General features: G+C 35.1%; 1 protein-coding gene across 3 annotated transcripts in view; it reads left to right on the top strand.

Annotated features, from left to right (window-relative positions):
- DPP10 (dipeptidyl peptidase like 10) overlaps positions 1-15,303 on the top strand; it is a 1,290,245-nt gene extending 1,274,942 nt beyond the window's left edge. For all 3 annotated transcript variants that reach the window (XM_012535464.2, XM_004276493.4, XM_049712621.1), the window contains exons 22-26: positions 7,332-7,431; positions 7,682-7,740; positions 7,855-7,927; positions 11,618-11,691; positions 13,187-15,303. In XM_012535464.2, the coding sequence (XP_012390918.2) occupies positions 7,332-7,431; positions 7,682-7,740; positions 7,855-7,927; positions 11,618-11,691; positions 13,187-13,321 (441 nt within the window). In that variant the 3' untranslated portion in view covers positions 13,322-15,303. The remainder of the gene's footprint in view (positions 1-7,331; positions 7,432-7,681; positions 7,741-7,854; positions 7,928-11,617; positions 11,692-13,186) is intronic.
- The last annotated feature ends 7,864 nt before the right edge of the window (positions 15,304-23,167 follow it).

Here is a 23,167-nt window from a genome sequence, read left to right as displayed (position 1 = left end):
GGAACATACATATCAATAATCACTTTATATATGAATGGATTAAATGCTCCAACCAGACACATGCTCACTGAATGGATACAAAACAAGACCCATATATATGCTGTCTATAAGAGACCCACTTCAGACCTAGGGGCACATAAAGACTGAAAGTGAGGGGATAGAAAAAGATATTCCATGCAAATGGAAATCAAAAGAAAGCTGGAGTAGCAATACTTATATCAGATAAAATAGACTTTAAAATAAAGAATGTTACAAGACACAAGGAAGGACACTACATAATGATCAAGGGATCAATCCAAGAAGAAGATTTAACAATTTTAAATATATACACACCCAACATAGGAGCACCTCAATTCATAAGGCAACTGCTAATAGCTCTAAAAGAGGAAATCAACAGTAACAAAATAATAGTGGGGGACTTTAACACCTCACTTACACCAATGGACAGATCATCCAAACAGAAAATTAATAAGGAAACATAAGCTTTAAATGACACAATAGACCACACAGATTTAATTGATATTTATAGGACGTTCCATCCGAAAACAGCAGATTACACTTTCTTCTCAAGTGAACATTCTCCAAGATAGATCACATCTTGGGTCACAAATCAAGCCTCGGTAAATTTAAGAAAATTGAAATCATATCAAGCATCTTTTCTGACCACAATGCTATGAGTCTAGAAATCAATTACAGGAAAAGAAACGTAAAAAAACGCAAACAGTCGGAGGCTAAACAATACGTTACTAAATAACCAAGAGATCACTGAAGAAATCAGAGGAAATAAAAAATTACCTAGAGACAAATGACAACAAAAACACAGCGATCCAAAGCCTATGGGATACAGGAAAAGCAGTTCTAAGAGGAAAGTTTATAGCAATACAAACCTACCTCAAGAAATAAGAAAAATCTCAAATAAGCAATCTAACCTTACACCTAAAGGAACTAGAGAAAGAAGAACAAACAAAACCCAAAGTTAGTAGAAGGAAATAAATCATAAAGCTCAGAGCAGAAATAAATGAAATAGAAACAAAGAAAACAATAGCAACGATCAATAAAACTAAAAGCTGGTTCTTTGAGAAGATAAACAAAACTTATAAATCTTTAGCCAGACTCATCAAGAAAAAGAGGGAGAGGACTCAAATCAATAAAATTAGAAATGAAAAAGGAGAAGTTACAATGGACCCTGCAGAAATACAAAGCATCCTAAGAGACTACTACAAGCAACTCTATGCCAATAAAATGGACAACCTGGAAGAAATGGACAAATGCTTAGAAAGGTATAACCTTCCAAGACTGAACCAGGAAGAAATAGAGAACATGAACAGACCAATCACAAGTAATGATATTGAAACTGTGATTAAAAATCTTTCAACAAACAAAAGTCCAGAACCAGATGGCTTCACAGTTGAATTCTATCAAACATTTAGAGAAGAGTTAACACCCATCCTTCTCAAACTCCTCCAAAAAATTGCAAAGGAAGGAACACTCCCAAACTCATTCTATGAGGCCACCATCACCCTGATACCAAAACCAGACAAAGATACTACAAAAAAAGAAAATTACCAGCCAATATCACTGATGAATATAGATTCAAAAATCCTGAACAAAATACTAGCAAGCAGAACCCAACAACACATTACAAGGATCATACACCATGATCAAGTGGGATTTATCCCAGGGTTGCAAGGATTCTTCAATATACTCAAATCATCAGTGTGATACACCATATTAACAAATTGAAGAATAGAAATCATATGATCATCTCAATAAATGCAGAAAAAGCTTTTGACAAAATTCAACACCCATTTATGATAAAAACTCTCCAGAAAGTAAGCATAGAGGGAACCTACCTCAACATAATAAAGGTCATATATGACAAACCCACAGCAAACATCATTCTCAATGGTGAAAAGCTGAAAGCATTTCCTTTAAGATCAGGAACAAGACAAGGATGTCCACTGTCGCCACTATTATTCAACATAGTTTTGGAAGTCCTAGCCATGGCAATCAGAGAAGAAAAAGAAATAAAAGGAATACAAATTAGAAATGAAGAAGTAAAACTGTCACTGTTTGCAGATGACATGATACTATACATAGATTATCCTAAAGATGCCACCAGAAAACTACTAGAGCTAATCAATGAATTTGGTAAAGTTGCAGGATACAAAATTAATGCACAGAAATCTCTTGCATTACTATACACTGACAATGAAAGATCAGAAAGAGAAATTAATGCAACAATAAATTTTGTTATTCATAACATATTTACAGTATTTTTACTTTAAGTTAATTCACTATGTATTACAACTGATGTGGTTCAGAAAGAATCATACAAGTCAAAGGCTGTAGGAGAAACGTTTTTTTTTTTCAGTTCTGTCAGTAGATCTTTTTGACTGCAATCATGAACTCTTGAAAACTATCTCAAAAAGTCACTTAAGTATCTCAAAACCTGGGGCCCATGAAAACGTAAGTCCTTAGTAAAATGGTATTAGAGATTTCATCTCCTGTTTTTATAGTCTTTCTATCTATTGGATTCAGTTTCTTACACCACAAGTAAAAATTATTTTTTTAAAGAAATAAAATTATCTATATTTTAGGTCCATGGAATAAACTTTTAAAAGTCTAGATAAATTTGTTAAAATTTTATAAGTAATGCTAAAATGCTTTGCAAATGGACATGACATAACAATTGTAATGAATGGAACAGTCTGATCACTGAGAAACAAATAAAATGACAACACAACTGAAACATAGCAGCCTATACCAACTATTGACTATTATTGACCTATATCAAATTAAAAATGTCCTCTCGTTGACAAGAGTCAGTATGATGAACCCCAGTTTTTGGTATCTTCCTGATAGATACGAGTTGCTTTGGAAGTTAAAATCACCATTCTATGTCTACTAGAATTTATATCTGATTTCTTATATCTGATTCCAATATCCTTGTGGAATATTATTTTTCCAAGAACTTGTTCATTATCTATTCTGGCATTCAGTGAATAAATATGAAATGATAAAGAGGAAGGAAAGCAATTAAAATTTATTTTAATTCCTACCAGTGTTGATTTTCTTTTAAAAATAGAATTTATTAACTGAAATAAATCAGTTTAAAGCAGTATTTTGAATAAGATTTTTAAATGCTATAGAGAGAATTTTATTCAAAAATTTTTACTACCATTTAAAGAGTATTTACCTTCATTAATCCCAAATCCTGGATTTTTTTTTTTTAAACAGTAAAATACAATGTCTTATGCAACAGCGATTTACAACCCTGCTTTCAGTTAGAATCACATGGAGAGCTCCATGGCCCATTCTCCACATATTGATTCAATTGTTTTTGAGGGCATTGATACATAATTTTTTAAGTTCCACTGGTCAAGGGAATGCTGGCTAAAGCTAGGAAGATATTATGTTGGGAATCTTTATTACATTATTACACAATAAGAACTTTCTATTCAAAATATGGACCAGCAGTATAAACGTCTCCTGGGAGTTGGTTAAAAATGCAAAATCTTGGGCCCTATCCCAGATCTACTGGATTAGAATAGGCATTTTTAACAAGATTCCCAAATAATTTAAAAGAACTTTCAGGTATTGTTCTGGAATCTGCCCCTCCTTTGGAAGACACCATTCTCCTTAGTTCCTGGAGATAATGACTCTGAGAATCATGTGAAACTAAGGTAAAAAAAAAATTATACCAATTTATTAATTTATTTTATTTAAATATGATATACAGTTATTCTCAGGATAGTAATATCTAGCTAGTCTCTCAAAGTAGTTAAGTTATGTAAATAACAGTATTGTTATCAGTTGAAAGATTGTTTGGTTATTGTGGAATTAGAACCAGAAAAGTTATCAACTAAGATACATTTTTCACTATGAGAATACTGTTGCCGCTTGGGAAATATTTGAAACCTCTTGGCTACAACACCATGGTCTCAATTCCATGACAGAGAACTAGAAAGGATATACCAGAAAGGCTCCTTGTAGGGACAGAATTTTCAAAGTCTCTCTACAGTTTTGCTGTATAATAGCTATTTATTTACTTGCTTTGCATGACTCATCCCACACCTTCATACTTCTGAAGGGGAGCAGAACATGCCATGCCAGAATATGCCTCTTTGGCATAAGGATTATTTTGAGCTGATTATTTTAAGAAACAGCATAAACAGGAGACACAGCATAAATGGGAGAAGCTTTAAAAACAGAGTAGAAGTTACCCTTTTGCAAGGGCATTTACATTTTATAAAGAAAACCTCTATTTGTGTCTCCCTCTCTTTACCAGGAAGGGAAGAATGACTCTAAATCATAAGAAACTTTTATCACTGGAGAAGGCACTGACTTAAATCTACATAACAAACCTTACCCTTGTTTACAGCTCTTTTCCTGATAACTTCCCATCACTGACTTTCCCCCAACATTTTTCTTCTGTTTTTAGTTGAAGATGGTATTTAAGGTGGTGACTTGGGTCATCTAGGGAGTTACTTAGTTTCCCTGCTAATCTCCATGTATAGGTGAGGTATACAAGTAAATAAACTATTTGTTTTTCTCTTGTTAATCTGTCTTTTATTGGAAGACATCTCAGCCAAGAGCTCAGGAAGATAAAAGGAAATTATTTTTCCTCCCTTCCACTTCTTTCTTTAGATATGTTAAGACATTTAAGCCTATTACTTTTTTTTGTATTAATTTTGCTGACTTAAGGCTATTTTCATCCCTCTCAAAGAGACTAAGCAAAGGTACTCTGTGGGGGCTTACTTCTATAAGGGATAATTTTATTTCTCTCAGTTTCTAATTGTTGCAGAAGCTTTGCATAAATGTCTGGGTACTAGCTAGATATTGTACACAATTGATATATATAGGGGAGGAAAAATAATTTCCCTCTGCCCTTCTCAGTTCTTGCCTGAGATTCTCTTACAATAAGAGACAGATTAACAAGAGAAAAATGAACAGAAGTTTGTTGACATGTACACCTCATGTATACATGGGAGATACTCTGGGGAAAATGAGTAACTCTGTGAGGTGGCTTAGAAATGAGGCTTAAATACCATCTTAATAGTGATGCTGAAAACTCGGCCTCTGTGCACCCATGCTGAATCCAATCTCAGAGGCAGAGTTTTGGGTGAAGTAGAAAAGAATATCTTCATTGCTTTGTCAGGCAAAGGGGGATGCAGCAGACCATTGCCCCTCAAAACTGTGTGTCTCAACCTGGAAGGATTTCATGAGGAGTTTTATAGCAATGGTTCAAGGGCAGGGTTGCTGATAAGGATTAGAGTGTGTGCAGGGGTTGCATTCCTTTAATCTGGTCTCAGGTGGTCTGTTGAGTTTCTGTGGTTACTTTAATCTGGCCTTAGGTGGTCTTTTGAAGAACTTCTCTGGTTCCTTTAATCTGGAATGAAGAATGCTGACATCTTCCATTTGTTGGGGATTTTAGTACTGTAAAGAGCTCAAAGATATTGTTATGTGTATCCTTTGAGGCAGAGCCAGGACCCTGCCCCAAGGCTGCACTACTGTTTCTTGCTTGCTCCTCCCTTGTCTCTGTATCCCCTCCCTTCCCTGATTAGCAACTGTTCGAATCTGCCCTTTGGGACTCAGGGAAGTTCATAGAGGTGGAGTCAGTTTCCCACAAACAAGAAATGGGGAGCAGAAAAGCTTCTGTGCCCAGGAGCCCCACCGAGTTCTGCACGCTTTCAACAGGGAAAGGGAAGAGGGGATATAGGCATGTTAAGAGAGAATAAATTATTGTTAGGAAAGACAGATGGGGCTTTAGAAGAATAGATGGGAGGTATAGTTTGTGATATAGTGTCTCTGGCTGTGGTGTCAACTTCTAGTCTCCTTTCCTGTGGCAACAGGCAATCTTCCCTGGTTGATGAAACTTCCAGGGAGGGGATCTAGAACAATTGATTTCTTTTTGGAGGATCTGCCTTTAGGAAGATAAGGGGAGTTCAGAGAAAGCTTCTCTCAGCATTTGCTGTTTTTTCCAGTGCCTATATCTCAAAATAATCAATATGTCATGTGGCATACTTTGGGGTGGTGTATTCTGCTACCCTTCACATATGTTCTGTCAACCACTTAAGTAATGTCTGATTTCATTTTGGACTTTCTAGTACCAATTTTTTTTTTTTTTTTGCGGTACACGGGCCTCTCACTGTTGTGGCCTCTCCCATTGTGGAGCACAGGCTCCGGACACACAGACTCAGCGGCCATGGCTCATGGGCCCAGCCGCTCCATGGCATGTGGGATCTTCCCGGACCGGGGCACGAACCCATGTCGCCTGCATGAGCAGGCGGACTCTCAACCACTGCACCACCAGGGAAGCCCTCTAGTACCAATTTTTAAACAATGCTCCAAATAAGCACAAATGAAATTCTTTACTACTCATCTCAAGAGTATAGAGAAAACAACACGTTCCTAGAGCACAGGACCACACTAGAATCATCTGGAAATCTTTCAAAAGTAGAGTCAATTGCATCAGAATTTCTGTGCTAAGGCCTGGGTATTAATATTTTTTTAATACCTACTAGGATACTCCATTGTCTGGCAAAATGAAAAACAATTCCAAGAGCACAGCAAGAATTAACGTCTAAAATGAACAGACAACTCAGTAGGTCATTCCCTTAGCCTAGCATTACTGTAGTTATTAAAATCTCCTTTGGAAATTTTCTGGTCAGATCGTGGTCTACAAAAGAAAACTGGACACCTTGATTTATTTTTTTAAGAAGTTATAATTAAGTTTGTTCAAAAGCATTTCAAGAGGATATTTAAAAATTAAATTTAAAAATAATCCAACTCATCTAACTAGCAAAAGTATTTATCTTATACCATTTCTTTCAGGTTTTTAGTTGTGTGGAACTGAAAGCAGAATCTATACTTGTGAAGATATATTTTAAATGTTTAATTCCTCTTTCTTAATTCTCAATAATCATCATTATTATTAAATGTTTTATTAAATGAATATACTGTTTTATTAAATATATAGTACCTAAAATGATATGATTTAATCAGTTCTGTATTTTCCTAATTTCAAATTGTTTGGAGCTATTCCCAGATATCAAATCAAAGAGCCAATATTTGACACTTGATGATATATAATTAATTTTATATTTTACCTAAAGTTATTAAAATAGCTTATTATATAAAAATTTAAATAACTCTTTTCAAAATTTTCATCTGTACATAGTGATGTTAGTATATTCTTTGCTCCAGTCTGGGACATTATGAGACATTCTGATATGTATATTACCAAACAGTGACCAAAAGCTTAAAAAAATCTCTAGGAATATATATATATATAAAAATATATATGAAAACTTTTTTTTTTTTGTCAGGGGTATGGTGGCTATATTGCATCAATGATATTAAAATCAGATGAAAACCTTTTTAAATGTGGATCAGTGATTGCACCCATTATAGACTTGAAGTTGTATGGTGAGTACTTCCTACAGACTGACCTAATATAATGTATTGATTCATAGACAAGAAAGTCCCCATGTAGAGAAGCTCATTTGAGTTCATTTATCATGTGTTATCAGAGATGTTTTCAGCTCTTTATCACCTCTCTGATTCAATCAATTTTAGTGGAGCATGACAATTAAATGTGAAATGTAGAAACTAAATGAAATATGCTAGTCAAATGATTTTTAGTTTACCCTCAAATTTCTGTTTTCTTGGGTCACAGCCTCAGCTTTCTCTGAAAGATATCTTGGTATGCCAGCTAAAGAAGAAAGCACATACCAGGTAACTAATTTAAAACCAATGAAGAAAGGAGAGTGTTTTTGTTCTAAAAACCCAGTCAAAATGCAAATATAGATAAATCTTTATATACAGATTTTTGTGTTTTTGTTTTTATAGGCTTCCAGTGTGCTACATAATATTCATGGCTTAAAAGAAGAAAATATATTAATAATTCATGGGACTGCTGACAGTAAGTATTATACTTGCTGCTACTGATTGATGTGGTCTGACCTTGAACAAAGGGGTACATCCAAGGACTTGCTTACAGGAGGCCCTGTAACCCTTCTGGGGAGGAGAGCAGAGGAGTTGAGCACAAAGAATCTGATACCTGCACTACCCAGTAAACTTCTCTGGGATGATGGAAATGTCATCTCTGTACTGTTGAGCACAGTAGCCACTGGCCACATGTGGCTCTCAAGCACTTGACATGTTCAGTATGACTGAGGAACTGAATTTTTAAATTTTAGTTAATTGTAATTAATTTAAATGTAAATAACCACATGTGGTTAGTCACTACTAGGACAGTGTTCTTCAGCGTACCTCAAATGGAAACTAACCTGGAAAACAGCAGCATAGCAAACAGGTGCCAGCACTGAGATGATATTCTGATGAGTTTTACCACTCGAAACAAAAACCCAAAAGGCACTTTCATATCACCTCTCATTTTTTATTATTTTAAACATTGGAGATGAATGTGATTGATCATGCTAGTAATAAATAATATTTTATATTCACATGAAGTGTTTGGTACTCAAAGAATTTTTTTTATGATTTTATGTGAAATCTTACAACAGAGGGCTATTTATAGCCCCACTCACAGATGAGAAAAATCAATTTCAAGGAGGAAACTGATTTATCCAAGGCCACCTGGCAAGTGAGCAAAGAGGAGCAAAGCCTTGAAGCAATATTTCCTAAATCTTAAACTTGTTTTTGTCAGTCCGCTCTGCCCTGCCTCAGTATTTTTATCCCCTTTTACATAGAATACCACTAAAAAGGCCTTATATCAAAGATAATACCAGCTGTCACTCAAACTTAACTTAGAGGCATATCAGGCCCCAGTTAAATTATAGCTTAGATCAATATTGATATATACCATATATATATATATACACACACATACATATAGTATATATTTGAATAAACAGGTAAATGAGGGAGAAGAGACAAATCTCCCTTAGGTAGATTTCCAAACCATTTATGTAGATGCCCCAACTCAAGGAGGCAAAGCTTAATTCCCTCCCTTCCCCCTTCACAGTGTGTTGCACTTAGTGATTTGCTTCAAAAGAGTACAGTATGGAACGGGGGGGGGGGGGGAAGAGTAACTTTCATGGCAGAGAAACTTGACAAACTTCACCTCAGCTGGGTGATCAAGGTCAGCATTAACAGTGACAAGTCATGTAGATAGTATGTAACCTTGATGTGGCTTCATGAGAACGGCATTCTATCTCTATATGGTCTTGTCCCAAATACGCATAACCCCAGACAAACCCAAATGAGGAACATCTTACCAAATTCCTGACCAGTGCTCCTCAGAACTGCCAAAGTCATCAAAAGCAAAGAAAGTTTGAGAAATCATCATAGACCAGAAGGGGTTAAGGAAACAGTACATCTAAATGTTCTAAATGTACCATAATAATGTAAGATGTTAACAGGTAGGGAAAACTGGGTAAGGGATATACAGGAACTCTCTGTACTATCTGTGCAACTTTTCTGAAAATCTAAAACTATTATGATTTTTTTAAAAAAGACTTAGATGATACCATACCTGTTGTAGATGAAACATGATGTAAGAGAACATAAACATTTTGAAGGACATTAGAATTTTGTTCTAAGGTATTAAGAACTTACATATACATTGTTAGTAATAACAAATAGTGATTATTAAGTAATGGCTGAATGTTAGGAAATGTGCTAAAAGCTTTTAATATCATAGTATCTGTTTTTCACGAAAATACTGTGCAGTAGGTATTACTTCTCTTGTTATTTGACAAATTGGGAAAATAAATATTATGGAATTTATATAACTTGCCGAAAATCACACAGCTATTAACAGAAAGGTGGTTTGAAATAGGCATTGAGGCTCGTATTCATTTGGCCTTAAAGCTTCAATTATGGGAATAAATTATTTTCAAGATTAAATTATTTTACATCTAGCCATCACACTTTAATATATTAACGTTATTCAGTTGTTTCTGTTAATATGTTTTAATTATTAAGGTAAATTTTGTTGTTCCCTGACTCATCCAGTCATGGGCCTGGGACTTCACCTACCTGATAAAATGTAAGCAGACCTTCAGCACTCGTCACTTCAAAGAAAATACACCTGTGTGTTTGCACACACACACACACACAAATGTACTCACGCACACCACACACACAAATGTACTCACATATACCACACACACATTCCACATGGGACTGGTAGGTTATAGGTACTCAGTCAATAATACTATAATACCACCATTATTATCATCTTCCAAAATTATCAGCGAATCAGATAACTCAACCAATTAGACTTTTAATGCCCCCATTTAGTTTTAGGAAGGGGACAAATGGCAAATGGCAACAGGCTTTGCACTAGAAACTAAACAGAAAAAAAAAAAACTGGAAAATCCATTTATGCATTTATCTTTTCAGCTGTGTCCATGCAGCTGAATGATGGAGTCCTTTTCAATTTGTTTTCTGCAATAAACAAATGAGGTATATAAAGGATCATTTTATCTCAGTCATTGCCCTATTTATTAACATTTCTAGTAGCTTACATTTACAGAGCAATTTGCACAGTTACTTAGAAATGGCATGGTAATTTTCCCATTAAGTACAATAAGAGAATGTTAGAAAAGATTATAGGTAGACTTTTAAAAGATATAGACGATTATGTGGAGTCTTTTATTGTCTGCTCTGTAGCAGGATTAATCAGTACCACAGCATTAGAACAATGAAGAAGCTTAAACTATTGATAAGGCTGCCCTAGTTTTACAAAGACAGTCAAAACATGTGAGCTTAAAAGTTATTTACAGAAATTTGAAGATACACAGTGTAGGAATGTATTGCCAAGGCAGCATATGAGCTAAGTGCTACACAAAAAAAATTGTAAGTGATTTGTCCAAGTCTTCATAGCTAGTTAGGGACAATGCTGCTACCCACACCCAGGCTGCTGTGCTGCTTATTTCAGAGTTTTGGAACTGAGGTTCAGGGAGAAGGAAAGAGGAGAAACCAGTATGGTCCACATTAAATATTTAGCCCTTGAGTAATGATATGTGTATGCTATTTTCTCAACATGAGGTATTCTTTTCTAATTTAATATAAGGCAGAATGCCAGTGTCTGAGAATGGCCCTAGGAATCCTCAGAAAGGAATAGAAGGCTGTTTTGCTATTACTATCCAGAGAGGTGTTCACTGTGTTAAAATCGTTATAATGGTATAAAATACGTGAATAATTACAAATAATAAATGATATGCAATATAATAAATCTAATCACCATTCTGTAAAGTAGAGGCTTAGTAGTAACTGCTGTTTTAATTTATTTTTTTACAATGAGAAGCTCAAAGTTTTATTGCCATTGTATCTACTGGCTTTCCAGGTAAAGCTAGGTATCAGTCTTTTAAATGTGCAGTGGATATAAAGTAAAAATCCATAAATGGATTTTCCAGTTATTATTTTTTTTTCTGTTTAGTTTCTAGTGCAAAGCCTGTTGACATTTGCCACTTGTCCCCTTCCCAAAACTAAATGGGAGCATTAAAAGTCTAATTGGTTGAGTTATCCGATTTGCTGATAATTTTGGAAGATAAATACATAATCTCTTTGAAAAAATGATATAAAAATGTTCTGATCCTGAAAAATGTATTTCCTTCAAATATCATAATTTAATTTCTTGCAGCAAAAGTTCATTTCCAGCATTCAGCAGAATTAATCAAACACCTAATAAAAGCTGGAGTGAATTATACTATGCAGGTAAGCTACTTTTTCAAAAAAATATGTTTTTCTACCTTGGTTTTTTAGTTGTAAAATGCAGAACACAGCTTCTATATGACTCCATCTCCCACCCTTTCATTTTTACTGTTTTTTTCAGCTACCAAATTGTGTTCTTATTTCCTAATTACAGTGAGAATGTGGATCACCTTATGTTTTATATGTGAATTGCATAAACTCTTTCAAAAATGTTTTTTTCTTCTCTAACTTTTTTATTCATATCACTGATAATGAATTATTTTAAAATAATAATTTTTATTTCCTTTCTAGTTCCTTTGTCTTTTTGTCCGTTTCCATCACTCATCATAAAGAGTGGGGGAAAATAGTTTTGAGTAAATAACATGAGAGAAAAAGGAGAGGGCAAAACATCCTTACGTCATTTACATCTCTGCATTCAACCATATTTAGTAAATATTTATCAAGGATTTACTTTACAGGGGTCTCTATGCTAAATGGGTCAACAGGACATACTTTACACATCAAGGAACTTTCAATCTGAAGCAGGAGTCATGGAAGGGGAAAAAATTGTTTTAATTCCTCAGCATTTGGAAGAACTAAAAGTCGTTCATTATACTTAAAACACAGGAACCAGGGTTAGAATGATGAAAGATGAAGATGTAGAGATAAACAGATGGAGAGTCATGGCAGTGACAGTGTAAAGGATTGTGAGGCTTTACTCAGAGGGAAACGAGGCACCATCTAAAAACTTTACACTCAGGAATTGACATGACAGTATTTTCATTTATATTTTAGAAAACTCACTAATGTCGTTTATATTGGAAGGACATTGTCAAAGTAAAAATTGTATTACACAAGATTAAACAGACAAGGAAAACTTTATCCAAGACTACTGCAATAGAGGAGAAAGAGTAAACTCAACTTTGTTAAAACAAGGGGCTGGAGCATTTTTAAGAGCCCCAATGGAGGGACTCATTGCCTTCTGTGTTTGGTAATCAGCCTTAAGAAACATTTCTTTTATCTTTATGACAGGAAGCAGTTTTACAACTTGGAGACTGGGAGATAGGGGGGTGCTGTCTCTCTTTCAATGTTTACATTTCAAAGAGATGGTTTCCAAGTCCTTGAGAAAGAAATTTCCTGGGTTGTAAAACTGGCAAGAGTCTGAAAGAAGATTTACATACATTTCAAAGGGACAGAGAAAGAACTTACAAAACTATCTAAAATTTAGTTAAGGTGATGTCAGTGCCACCTTGCTCAACGTGAACGTAGAAAGCTCTAACTTTTTGGCCAACAAATCCCAATATAAATGCATAAAATCGTATTTTGTCTCAAATGTTGATTTTGATATGATTATAATAAAAAAGGAAAGTTTAGCATGAACAACAAAGAGTTAAATTACATGAGATTTTGGTCAGATATTATTTTCCCAAGTTCTGTTGCCATGGGGCTAAAGTAATGAGTTCTGAGGAAGAAGACTTGCTTTGATAACTTTAAATCTCCGTTCCCTTCAATATCTTAGGTCTACCCAGATGAAGGCCATGACGTATCTGAGAAGAGCAAATATCATCTCTACAGCACAATCCTCAGATTCTTCAGTGATTGTTTAAAGGAAGAAATACCCATATTACCACAGGAACCAGAAGAAGATGAATAAAGGACCCTATTTATATAGAACTGAAGGGGATATTGAAGCTCAATGAAACCTAACCAAGAGACTGTAATATTGTAGATGCTCCAGAATTTCAAGGGCAGCTTAAGGAGATGATGCTGGAACAGCACACTCAGAGACAATGAACTAGAATTTGAATACAGAAGTCCATGTCTACTGTGTTACCAAGGGTGCAGAACCTGTTTCTTTGTGTAAGAAAGGTCAAAGGGTTGGTTTCCTGGGAGAAATTAGTTTTGCATTAAAGTAGGAGTAGTGCATGTTTTCTTCTGTTATCCCCCTATTGGTTCTGTAATTAGTTGCTCTCATTTTAATTTCAGTGGCCACCGTCATCTTTGCATATAATGCACAACTTATCAGTACTACAGTCCCTGATCTTTGATGTCTGAGCTGCAATCTAACACTTTACTGTACCTTTAAAATAAGTGCAATTCCTTCATTGTCTATTATTATGCTTAAGATTCAGTTAATAAAAACCAGAGTATTTTATGTAATTTCTGTTTATAAAAAGACATTTTTAAATGGGTCACAGGTCATGTAGAAATATGGGTTTCAGCACCTTCCAAAGTTCAACCAGTTATCAGTAGATAGGATATCTTTAAATCAACACATGAGGTATGTCTCACAATATGTATACACACGTGTGCATATGAAGTCAATAAATCTATCTTTACATGTATTCATGCTACAAAGGATAAACTTTTGATGAATTAGAAGAAACACTCTTTTACAGTCTGTAATGGATGCTTTGTTTAATGAGCCAAATATGATGAAACTTTTTTTTCCAATTCAAATTCTAGCTATTGTTTTCCTATAAATGTTTGGGTTGTGTTTGGTATTGTTTTTAGTGGTTAATAGTTTTCTAGTTGCAATTTAATTTTTTGAATATGATACCTTGTCACATGTAAATTAGGTACTTAAATATTAAATTATAGTTTCTGATAAAGAAATTTTGTTAACACTGCAATGCCACTGAGTGCTATTTTGCTCTTTTGGTGGAGAAAGCTTTTTTAAAACACTGAGTCCTTTTACTTCTCTCAATGAAGAATCAATTCTCATTTTCATGGTAAAAGCAAAGAGCTGGATTATTTCATTTGCTAGTTCCTATTTAGTATTCCGTGCCTGTCCAATTCATCTGTTACTATTTAATTTAAATCCTTCTGGTGAGATTTAGAAATGAAATACTTTTTATTCATTGGCCAAAAAGTTCATGAACAGCAGTGTGTACTCTTTAAGGCACAAAATGCCTTAATTTCTGTGCTGTGTTGACTTGCAGTAGTGAGTAACTGCGAATGTAAAATAAACTTGACTGTATGAAGTCAATTTAGGTCATGAGAATATTAACTTTGGTGACTAAAGTCAAAGAGTATCTTCTCACTTCACTTGAGGTATCTTCCAGAAGAGATGTCCAAAAGTCAAGCTCAGAAGTTCAGTTAAAGCTAGGCAGTGGACTGTGTTTTTGTGGTTTTAAAAATTCCTTAAGACAGGCTGGATTATCATGACATCGGAACACCAGGAGGAAACTTTAAAATGTCGTGGAATTGCTCAGTAACCCTCTTGTTTTGTGAAAGCATCAACCCCAAATCAGGGTTTTTGGAAACACATAAATCGTTTTTTGGGTATTCTGCTTTTCTTCCGGGTTCTTTCGAATTGCATCTTCACTGCTCTGTTGGATTCAATTTAAAATGGGAAAAGCTCTTTTCTGAAAGACCCATTTCAAGTCTTTTTCAAGAATAGTAAACACGTTTTTTTAAAAAAATAAGTGTCATGTTTAAAAGGAAAGTTTTGCCTATTTTATTAAGATGGAAATTTCTTTTTAGGCTGAAGTCCAATTGCAGCTTTTTAATCGATATTTTAAATTTCAACAACTAGAGTTTTTATGATGCAAATAATTATTATGTTGACTGAAAGATGTGGTTTTATTGATTGTCTATTTGAGTAACATTTAAAAAGTATTTACCTTTTACTGTTCATTTCTCTTATTTTATTATTATTATCAATGTTTATTTTTCAATTAATTTAATACAGCTTCTAATGTGAAAGACATTTGTCTGGAACCCACTTTCACCTTTAAGGCTAAATAGATATTAAATGAAAACTACTGATTAGTAGGAAGGTGAAAAATTTTTATCTCTGTGATTATCTGAGTTTTAATAAGCGGGCTATTTTGGATAAAGGGGATGCTTACCAGAACACACACACACACACACACCAATTATTAAAGGAATCACGTAGCTGGATTTTGTCCTTAATATATTTGCCTTTGGTCATAACCTCACAATTTCATATGTGTTTATACATTCTAAGAGTTTTCTAGAACTTTGCAAGTGTTATTTCCAGGAGGAAGCTTTCCAAGTGTTATTTTCCCCTTAAAGTTAAAAAAAAAAAAAGACTCAACATAAACTAAAAATTCTATAATAAAAAAAGGTAAGCAGTATTAAATCATCCACAGAGATAACCACATAATATTTTGAAACTATTTTAAAAGGGGAAAGCAGTTTTTCACTTTAATTGCCTCCACTGAGGTTTCTATGTCAACACTTGGGACTAAGGAGACTGTGTATTGTTTGAGTTTCCTGACAGAACTTAGGGCGGAGGACTCACTTCAAAACATGAATCTCAGCTCACCTGGAAAATGTGCCTTTTTTTTTTTTTTTTTTTTTCCGGTACGCGGGCCTCTCACTGTTGTGGCCTCTCTCGTTGCGGAGCACAGGCTCCGGACGCGCAGGCTCAGTGGCCATGGCTCACGGGCCCAGCCGCTCCGCGGCATGTGGGATCTTCCCGGACCGGGGCACGAACCTGCGTCCCCTGCCTCGGCAGGCGGACTCTCAACCACTGCGCCACAAGGGAAACCCGATGTGTCCTTTTTGATTGGATATTTAGCATAGAAATCACCATTGAGGGTCTTGTTGATACCAGTTGTAGACCTACTAGAACAAGGTGAGAAACTTTGGTCTTTACTATAAAGAGAATTACTTAAGCCATTGTCCTCAAAGGGTGTGCTTTGAAACAGAGGTACCTGGGACTGAATTACCTCCAAATCTCAAGGGTCACTGAGGACACATGGCTGCTATAAAGAATCATGTGTGAAATACCATTTGTGTCCTTCCTCACATGGTTTGATCACCTGCACATCCTACAGCAACCAGCATTGCGTAAATAAACTGTGACACCTCAGCTGGGCTCTCTCTCGCTTTCTCTTCTGGGAATTCTCTGCTGCTAATGTTGTCTCTCTACTAGAACCAACAGTCTCACCACTTACATACTACAGACCCATACGACAATGTTAATGCACCCATTGCAACCCAATTAATGGAAAACAGGAGCAAGTAACTCTATGTTCCCCTTTTTCTCCCCTCAGACATTCTATTATACGTGGTTCTTAGAAGGCCCCATGAAACTCAGCTGTCACATCTGCGTGTCCTTCTGTGTCCCTCTTCCCCGTTTCAGGCTTCTCAGTCCTATTTCCTAGAATCACTTCCCAAAATAAGTTACCCGTGCACCAACTGTCATCTCAGGTTTTACTTTCTGAGGAAACCCTTTCTTCCCACAAGAGCTTATCATTGTGAGTATTATAGGATGAAGAAATAAAATGAGAATAAAGAGGTGGTTTCCTTTCAGGTTTGAAGCTGTTTCTACCAAAAAGTTATTGGATCTTTACTAAGTGCCAAGCATGTAGTAAGTGCTTTATATTGATTATCAAATTGAATCTTCTCAACATCCCCTGAAATAGCTGTTATGATTCCCATTTTACAGATAAAGAAATTGAGTCTCAGATAAGTATGTAACTTGTCAGATTTACATAATTAATGAGTAAATAGCCCAAAACCCAGCTCCAGCCAACTTAGGAACCCATTCCGCTCTACAGTACTCCTGAAATGAGGAAGGTTTTAACCCACATTCACCTCAACTGAGAATGGATTCTGAATTTTTAAACATATAGTTACAGATATTTTTGAGAATAACTTGATAGCAACAATACTAAAAGGTAAATGATAGTCCAGTGCACAACTGTTGCCATGTTTGAAGTCACATGGATTCCCTAATGTCAAGAGGATGTATGTAATATTAAAACATGTTTTCTTTTTCTGTTGGAGATATGTAAGGCTATTCCTATCCATGGAAACCCTTGCTCACAAGGTCATAACTATATGCCTGAGAAGTTGTAAGTAAATTCCCTTGCTCTGGCATTAGTCCTAGAACATTCCAAAATCACTCCAGGAGGTATTCAAAGCATTATGTTGATCAAAGCACCCAGGCTTATAAACATGAAAACATGAAGACCTCATCTGGTCATCAAACACCGCAAATCCAGAAAGCACTTTGCAACATTTAGAGTCATAGCTGGTGTCCACCATCCTGTTTGCAATCTGACTGAAGAAAACTGCATTATCTTCCACCCTCCTATCACTACAGGCAATAGATTTTGCTTACCACTGATCAGATCTGCTAACAATATTTTCATTTCATTTGACAATATTCCAGCAATTCTGGGGGAGAGTTTGTGAATTTAAAAATTTTCTCTTTCATCAAAGACAGTGCAGACAAGTTTTAAAAGAAGAAACAAGTCATGTAAAAGTACAATTTTGATTACTTTTTATATTTTTAAAAATTCCAATTAAGTTTAACGTAGCCTGATAACAGGAGTCACAGGATTTTGATACAGCAGCTTGGTTACAAGGAAAGACTCTGTGCTGACTGCCACAATCTGTATATTGCTACCAGACTTAGCACCAATTTAACTAAGCAATCTTTGGCATGAGTGAAGCTTGACAATACAGAATTCCATACCGCCAATAACATCATAGAAAACTCACATCTGTTCAAGACCTAGGCTTTTCATTCCATAATCTCAACTAATCTTCAAACCAACCATGTGAGACAGATGGCACTGTTCTCTGAAGAAACCAAGATTCACAGAGGTTACATAATTTTCCAATAGGGTCACACAGTGTGTAAATGACAGAACCAGGATTTAAATACAGACCATGATGACCTCAAAGCTCTCACAATCCATAATCCTGTCTATGCATTTTTTAGCTGGTGAATCCCTAAGTTTTGTCATGCATAGCTTTAGATTGGATTCAACTTTCAAGTCCCTCTCTATTCAGTGTCGCCATTTGGCATGCACGTGGCTTCAAGTAACTGAATACAAGCTTAAAAGTTGCCTAAATACTGGTGACTCGATATATAAGCAGCTTGGACATCCCCTGAGTGTCTGTTAGAAATACAGACTCTCAGGCACCACCTGGGCCTTCCTGAATCAGAATCCAAATGTTAACAATATCCCCAAGTGAATTGCCTTAAATGACAAGAAACCTTACTGACCACATCACAAGAGAGCTAAAGTTGGGTGCCTCTAAGGACCATTTAACAGATCAAGAAGGAAATCAAATTCCAGTCTCCCCCCACCCTTTCCCTTCTCCAGCTTCAGTGTGCTGTTTGCCCTATTGGTTGCAGCTGCCTCAGACAATACATTCTTCCACAGCAATGTCCAAGGATAGATAGGCAAAGAGTGACTATTGTTTTTAATAAGGAAAGGTAATTCCCTCAAGTTCCATTGTCCAGCCTTTGGTTGCAAGTCCCCATCTTAGGTATGAGAGGCTGGGAAGTTCTATATCTGAGATTGCAGTCTCTTTCATGAGGGTGCGACAAGTAAGATCGGTAGTAGAACAGACGAAAGGTAAGTGCCCGATGTACGGCCCAGAAGAGGTAAGAACACCCTACTAATGGCAACAGGATCCTTAGTCCTGGCATTTCAGCTAGAGGCATGGCTAAGGCATTGAACAGTGAGGCTGGGTGTTTACACAGACCCTTCTTTTGAAGGTATCTCAGAAAGACCCTGAACATCTGCTCCCCTTCTAAGAGTTAGTACACCTTCCCTAGCCAACATTTTCTCTTTTCTCTTCTGCTCATCAGCGACACATTGTCTCCTGCAGGCAGGCAGTTTTGAAATTTGATTGCTGTGCTAACAAACCCATTTCTCAGGCTTTATTTATTCTAACAGGATTTATGAGGGCTTGATTATCTCCGTATGGCCGGAATTGCTCGTCATACCATTGATTCTCCTGATTGATGGATTACATAAGGCATATTCCAATGGGAAAATAAAAGTCCTGATGAGGAAACACAGGTAACGAACAGGGTCTCCCCATTCATAGACACTTTTCTTTCTTTTAGACTAAAAAAGAATTTTTAGAACATTTTTTGTACCATTTTAAAGTTACTTTTTATTTACAGTTATTACAAAATATTGGCTACATTCCCTGTATTGTACAATATGTCCTTGAGCCTGTGTTACACCCAGTAGATTGTGGCGCCCACTCTCCCACCCCTGTATTGCCCCTCCCCCTTCCTCGGTAATGACTAGTTTGTTTTCTATATTTGTGAGTCTGCTTCTTTTTTTTTATATTCACTAGTTTGTTATATTTTTTATATTCCCTATATAAGCGATATCATATAGTATTTGTCTTTCTCTGTCTGACATGTGCACTTTTAATGGTTGTCATTCTTAATACTCTCCACTTCTCTATTCCTTTAGCACAGCAAGTGTGACTTTTAAAAATCTGTATGGTGTAATTTGGGAAGAGCAAAATTATTTTGCCCAGATACATGGAAAATTCCAACTTCAAAGTTGGCTTCAAATCACATAATATCTCAAAGACTTTGTGCCTACTATGTTTCAGATACTGTGCTGTTTGATACAACATTAGGATCCTATTTTGCCATTTAATCTAATGAACATGTCTAATGTGTAAATGGATATCTTAGTTCAAACGTTTTATAGCTAACTGAGTCATCATTTACTAAAAACATCAGCATATTCAGTCACGATGTGATTTTCTCTGAGTCTTTTGTAATGTTCCCCATATTGCGTACGGTATTCCCTTGGACCCATCCCCTTTGAATAAATGTCCCATAATGAATCTACTTGTTTTCTCCAAGTCAAAAGAGCTCCATAGCCCACTGTCATACTAAAGAACAGTTGTTCTGTGTACAGCTTCCTGTCCCACTCTCAATTTTAGGGAAATTTGTAGTAAAGCCCTGCTATTTTCTGACAATTATTTCTCAATCCAAAACACTCATGGCAGAAGGACATAGATTTTAAGAAGAAAAAAAAATTAGTTTTGTTTTAATTTGTGGTATATTAGCATTTTTTTTAACTGAAGGAAATAATTCACATCCTACGGAAAGGTAAATATTTCTGGAGTATAAAAAATAGTAAATAAAATGACCTACTGCCCCGAGCACACTACCTGCTTTGGATTTCAGCTGAGTCTCTGTTCACCTTGGACCCTTTAAGAATTTTCAAAAAATGATGAATTGATTCCCTATTATTCTCCATATTTACTGAGGAAGATTTTTATTTTCAAAATTGTTATGAACTTATGAATTTAAACAAATTTTATAGATATAGTTACTATCCTAACTGGCACTCAATGCATGCCTTTGTTATACAGTTTCTGCATCTTTAAGTTGGTTCTTGAGTCCTTTTGGCATGATCTGTGTAGTCTGTGGGAGCTTCTAGGATTTTTCAGTGGACAGAGCTAGAAAATACATTTTAAAAATAACCTATGTTATGAGTTCAGTTCTCACTTTACCTCTTAATGAAACTAAATATTTATTTATTTTAACCCATAATTAAATTTTAGTCTCAGGGAAAATGTGCCAAACTTACTGCCAAATAAATGATTATTATATCATATTATTAGATGAAGATTTTTTTTTCCAGTCCTTGGACTATGGAGACAAATTACTGTATTTAGAAATCCCTTGGAGAAAAAATAATATTTTCAGTATGATAATACTTTGTACTCAATATAAGGTTGAAATTATTGGTTTTATTTTTCCTTAAATGTTTAAGATCTGTTTATTACACTCTGTTGTACAGTAATCTAAAATATTGATACTTACATGATTCCAAAATTAAATCTATAAAAAGGAATATAAACTAGATTCGATTTCTCTTCTCTCTACTCATTTTCTCCCCATACATATAGCACTTAAAAATATGGTTTATGTGTTCATTTGAAACTGTGATTTGACAAAAGAGGCGTATATTTGTACTTACCTGTAACTTCTCAAATAAACAGTGCCATATTGAGACACATTTCTCCACCTAAATTTTTCACTTAAAAATAAATCCCTAGGGCTTCCCTGTTGGCGCAGTGGTTGAGAGTCCACCTGCCGATGCAGGGAACACGGGTTCGTGCCCCGGTCCGGGAAGGTCCCACATGCCGTGGAGCGGCTGGGCCAGTGAGCCATGGCCGCTGAGCCTGCACGTCCGGAGTCTGCGCATCCGGAGCCTGTGTTCCGCAAAGGGAGAGGCCGCAACAGTGAGAGGCCCGCATACCGCAAAAAAATAAAACAAAATAAAATAAATCCCTAACTCCATAGGATTATCAGGATATAATCATCATGCTTTATTAATGCTGAATATTATAATGATCTAATAGTACTAATGCTCACTATTTGAGGCATTGTATTGAATTTACAAATTAACTTCAGGATTAATAATATATTATCATGCCAATCCTTCCTAAGTAAGAACACAGCATGTTTGGATTTATGTTTTATTCAGAAGTGTTTCAAAATTTATCTCATATGGATTTACACTTCTCATTTTAACCTAGATATTTTCATTTTTGTTCTTTTTTGTTGTAGTAATTAGGTTATTCTGTTTTTTTCTTTGTATACATGAAGGCTAATGACTTTTTTATGTTGTTTTCTGAGCCAGCTACTTTTTAAAATTCAATGAGTTTTCAGAATAGACTTTCCTTGATTCCTTTAAGAAATTATTATATATATATACATATAATATTATATACAAATAGAGGCACTTTTAGCTCTTTCCCTCTAATTCTTATGCCTTTAATTGCTTTTCCTAGTCTGTTTTCATTGGCTGAAGATAGGATTTTTCCCTGACTTGTTTTTAATTTTAATGGTAAAGAACAAGTGTTTCCTCATAAGAAAGAGGCTAAATATTGGGTTAAGATATTTATTTTATCAAGTGCTGTTTAGCATGTGTGAGGGTTGAATTTTGTCAAATAACCCCATGGCATCTACGGAGAGGATCGAGTTTTTTTTTCTTTTGTAGATATTTTAATATGATGAACTACATGACTAGATTTTCTAATGTTGAACACTCTTGAAACACTGGAATAACACTGTGCCATTTTCAGATGTAATATCAAATTCTTCTTACTAATATTTTTGTATTGATATTTAAAAGTGAGATTAGTATATAGTTTTCTTTCCTGGGTGTGATTTTTCTGGTTTTTAAATCAAGGGTATGCTTGTTTCATAAAGACATTGTAGATATTTTTCTTTATGTTTCTATGTTCTGGAATAGTTTACTTTGACAACACTGATCTTTAAAAGTTTTTTCGGAATTCCTTGAGCGAACATCTGAGACATACACTTTATTTTGGCTTTTTATTGGTGGGGAAGGAGAGGGGTTTCTTTATTCTATTTATTGTCATTGTTCTCTAGATTTTCTGTCTCTAATTGAAGTCAAATTTTTATAACCTGTGTTTTAAAAATTTTTCTATTTCATCTAGGACTTAAAATTTAGTTGAATAGATTTGATCACAGTAGCTTTTATATTTTTGCTGTTTTGCTTTTACTTTCCATAATTTTGAACAATAATTTTATCCTTTCTGACTTTTTTTTGTAATTTTAAATTATATTATCTATATGTTTTTTCTCCCCTCTTCAAGAAAGGATATTTGTATTATTTATTTCTTCTATTGTTTTTCTGTTTTCTACCTCAATAATGTATCCATTTATTTTATTATTTCTTATATTTTATTTCTGTGAACTTTATTATTTTTC

This window comes from Orcinus orca, chromosome 7, assembly GCF_937001465.1.
Source record: "Orcinus orca chromosome 7, mOrcOrc1.1, whole genome shotgun sequence".
Classification (NCBI taxonomy): Eukaryota; Metazoa; Chordata; class Mammalia; order Artiodactyla; family Delphinidae; genus Orcinus; species Orcinus orca.
The sequence above is the reverse complement of the archived record's forward strand: the minus strand, read 5'-3'. Positions and strand labels throughout refer to the sequence as shown.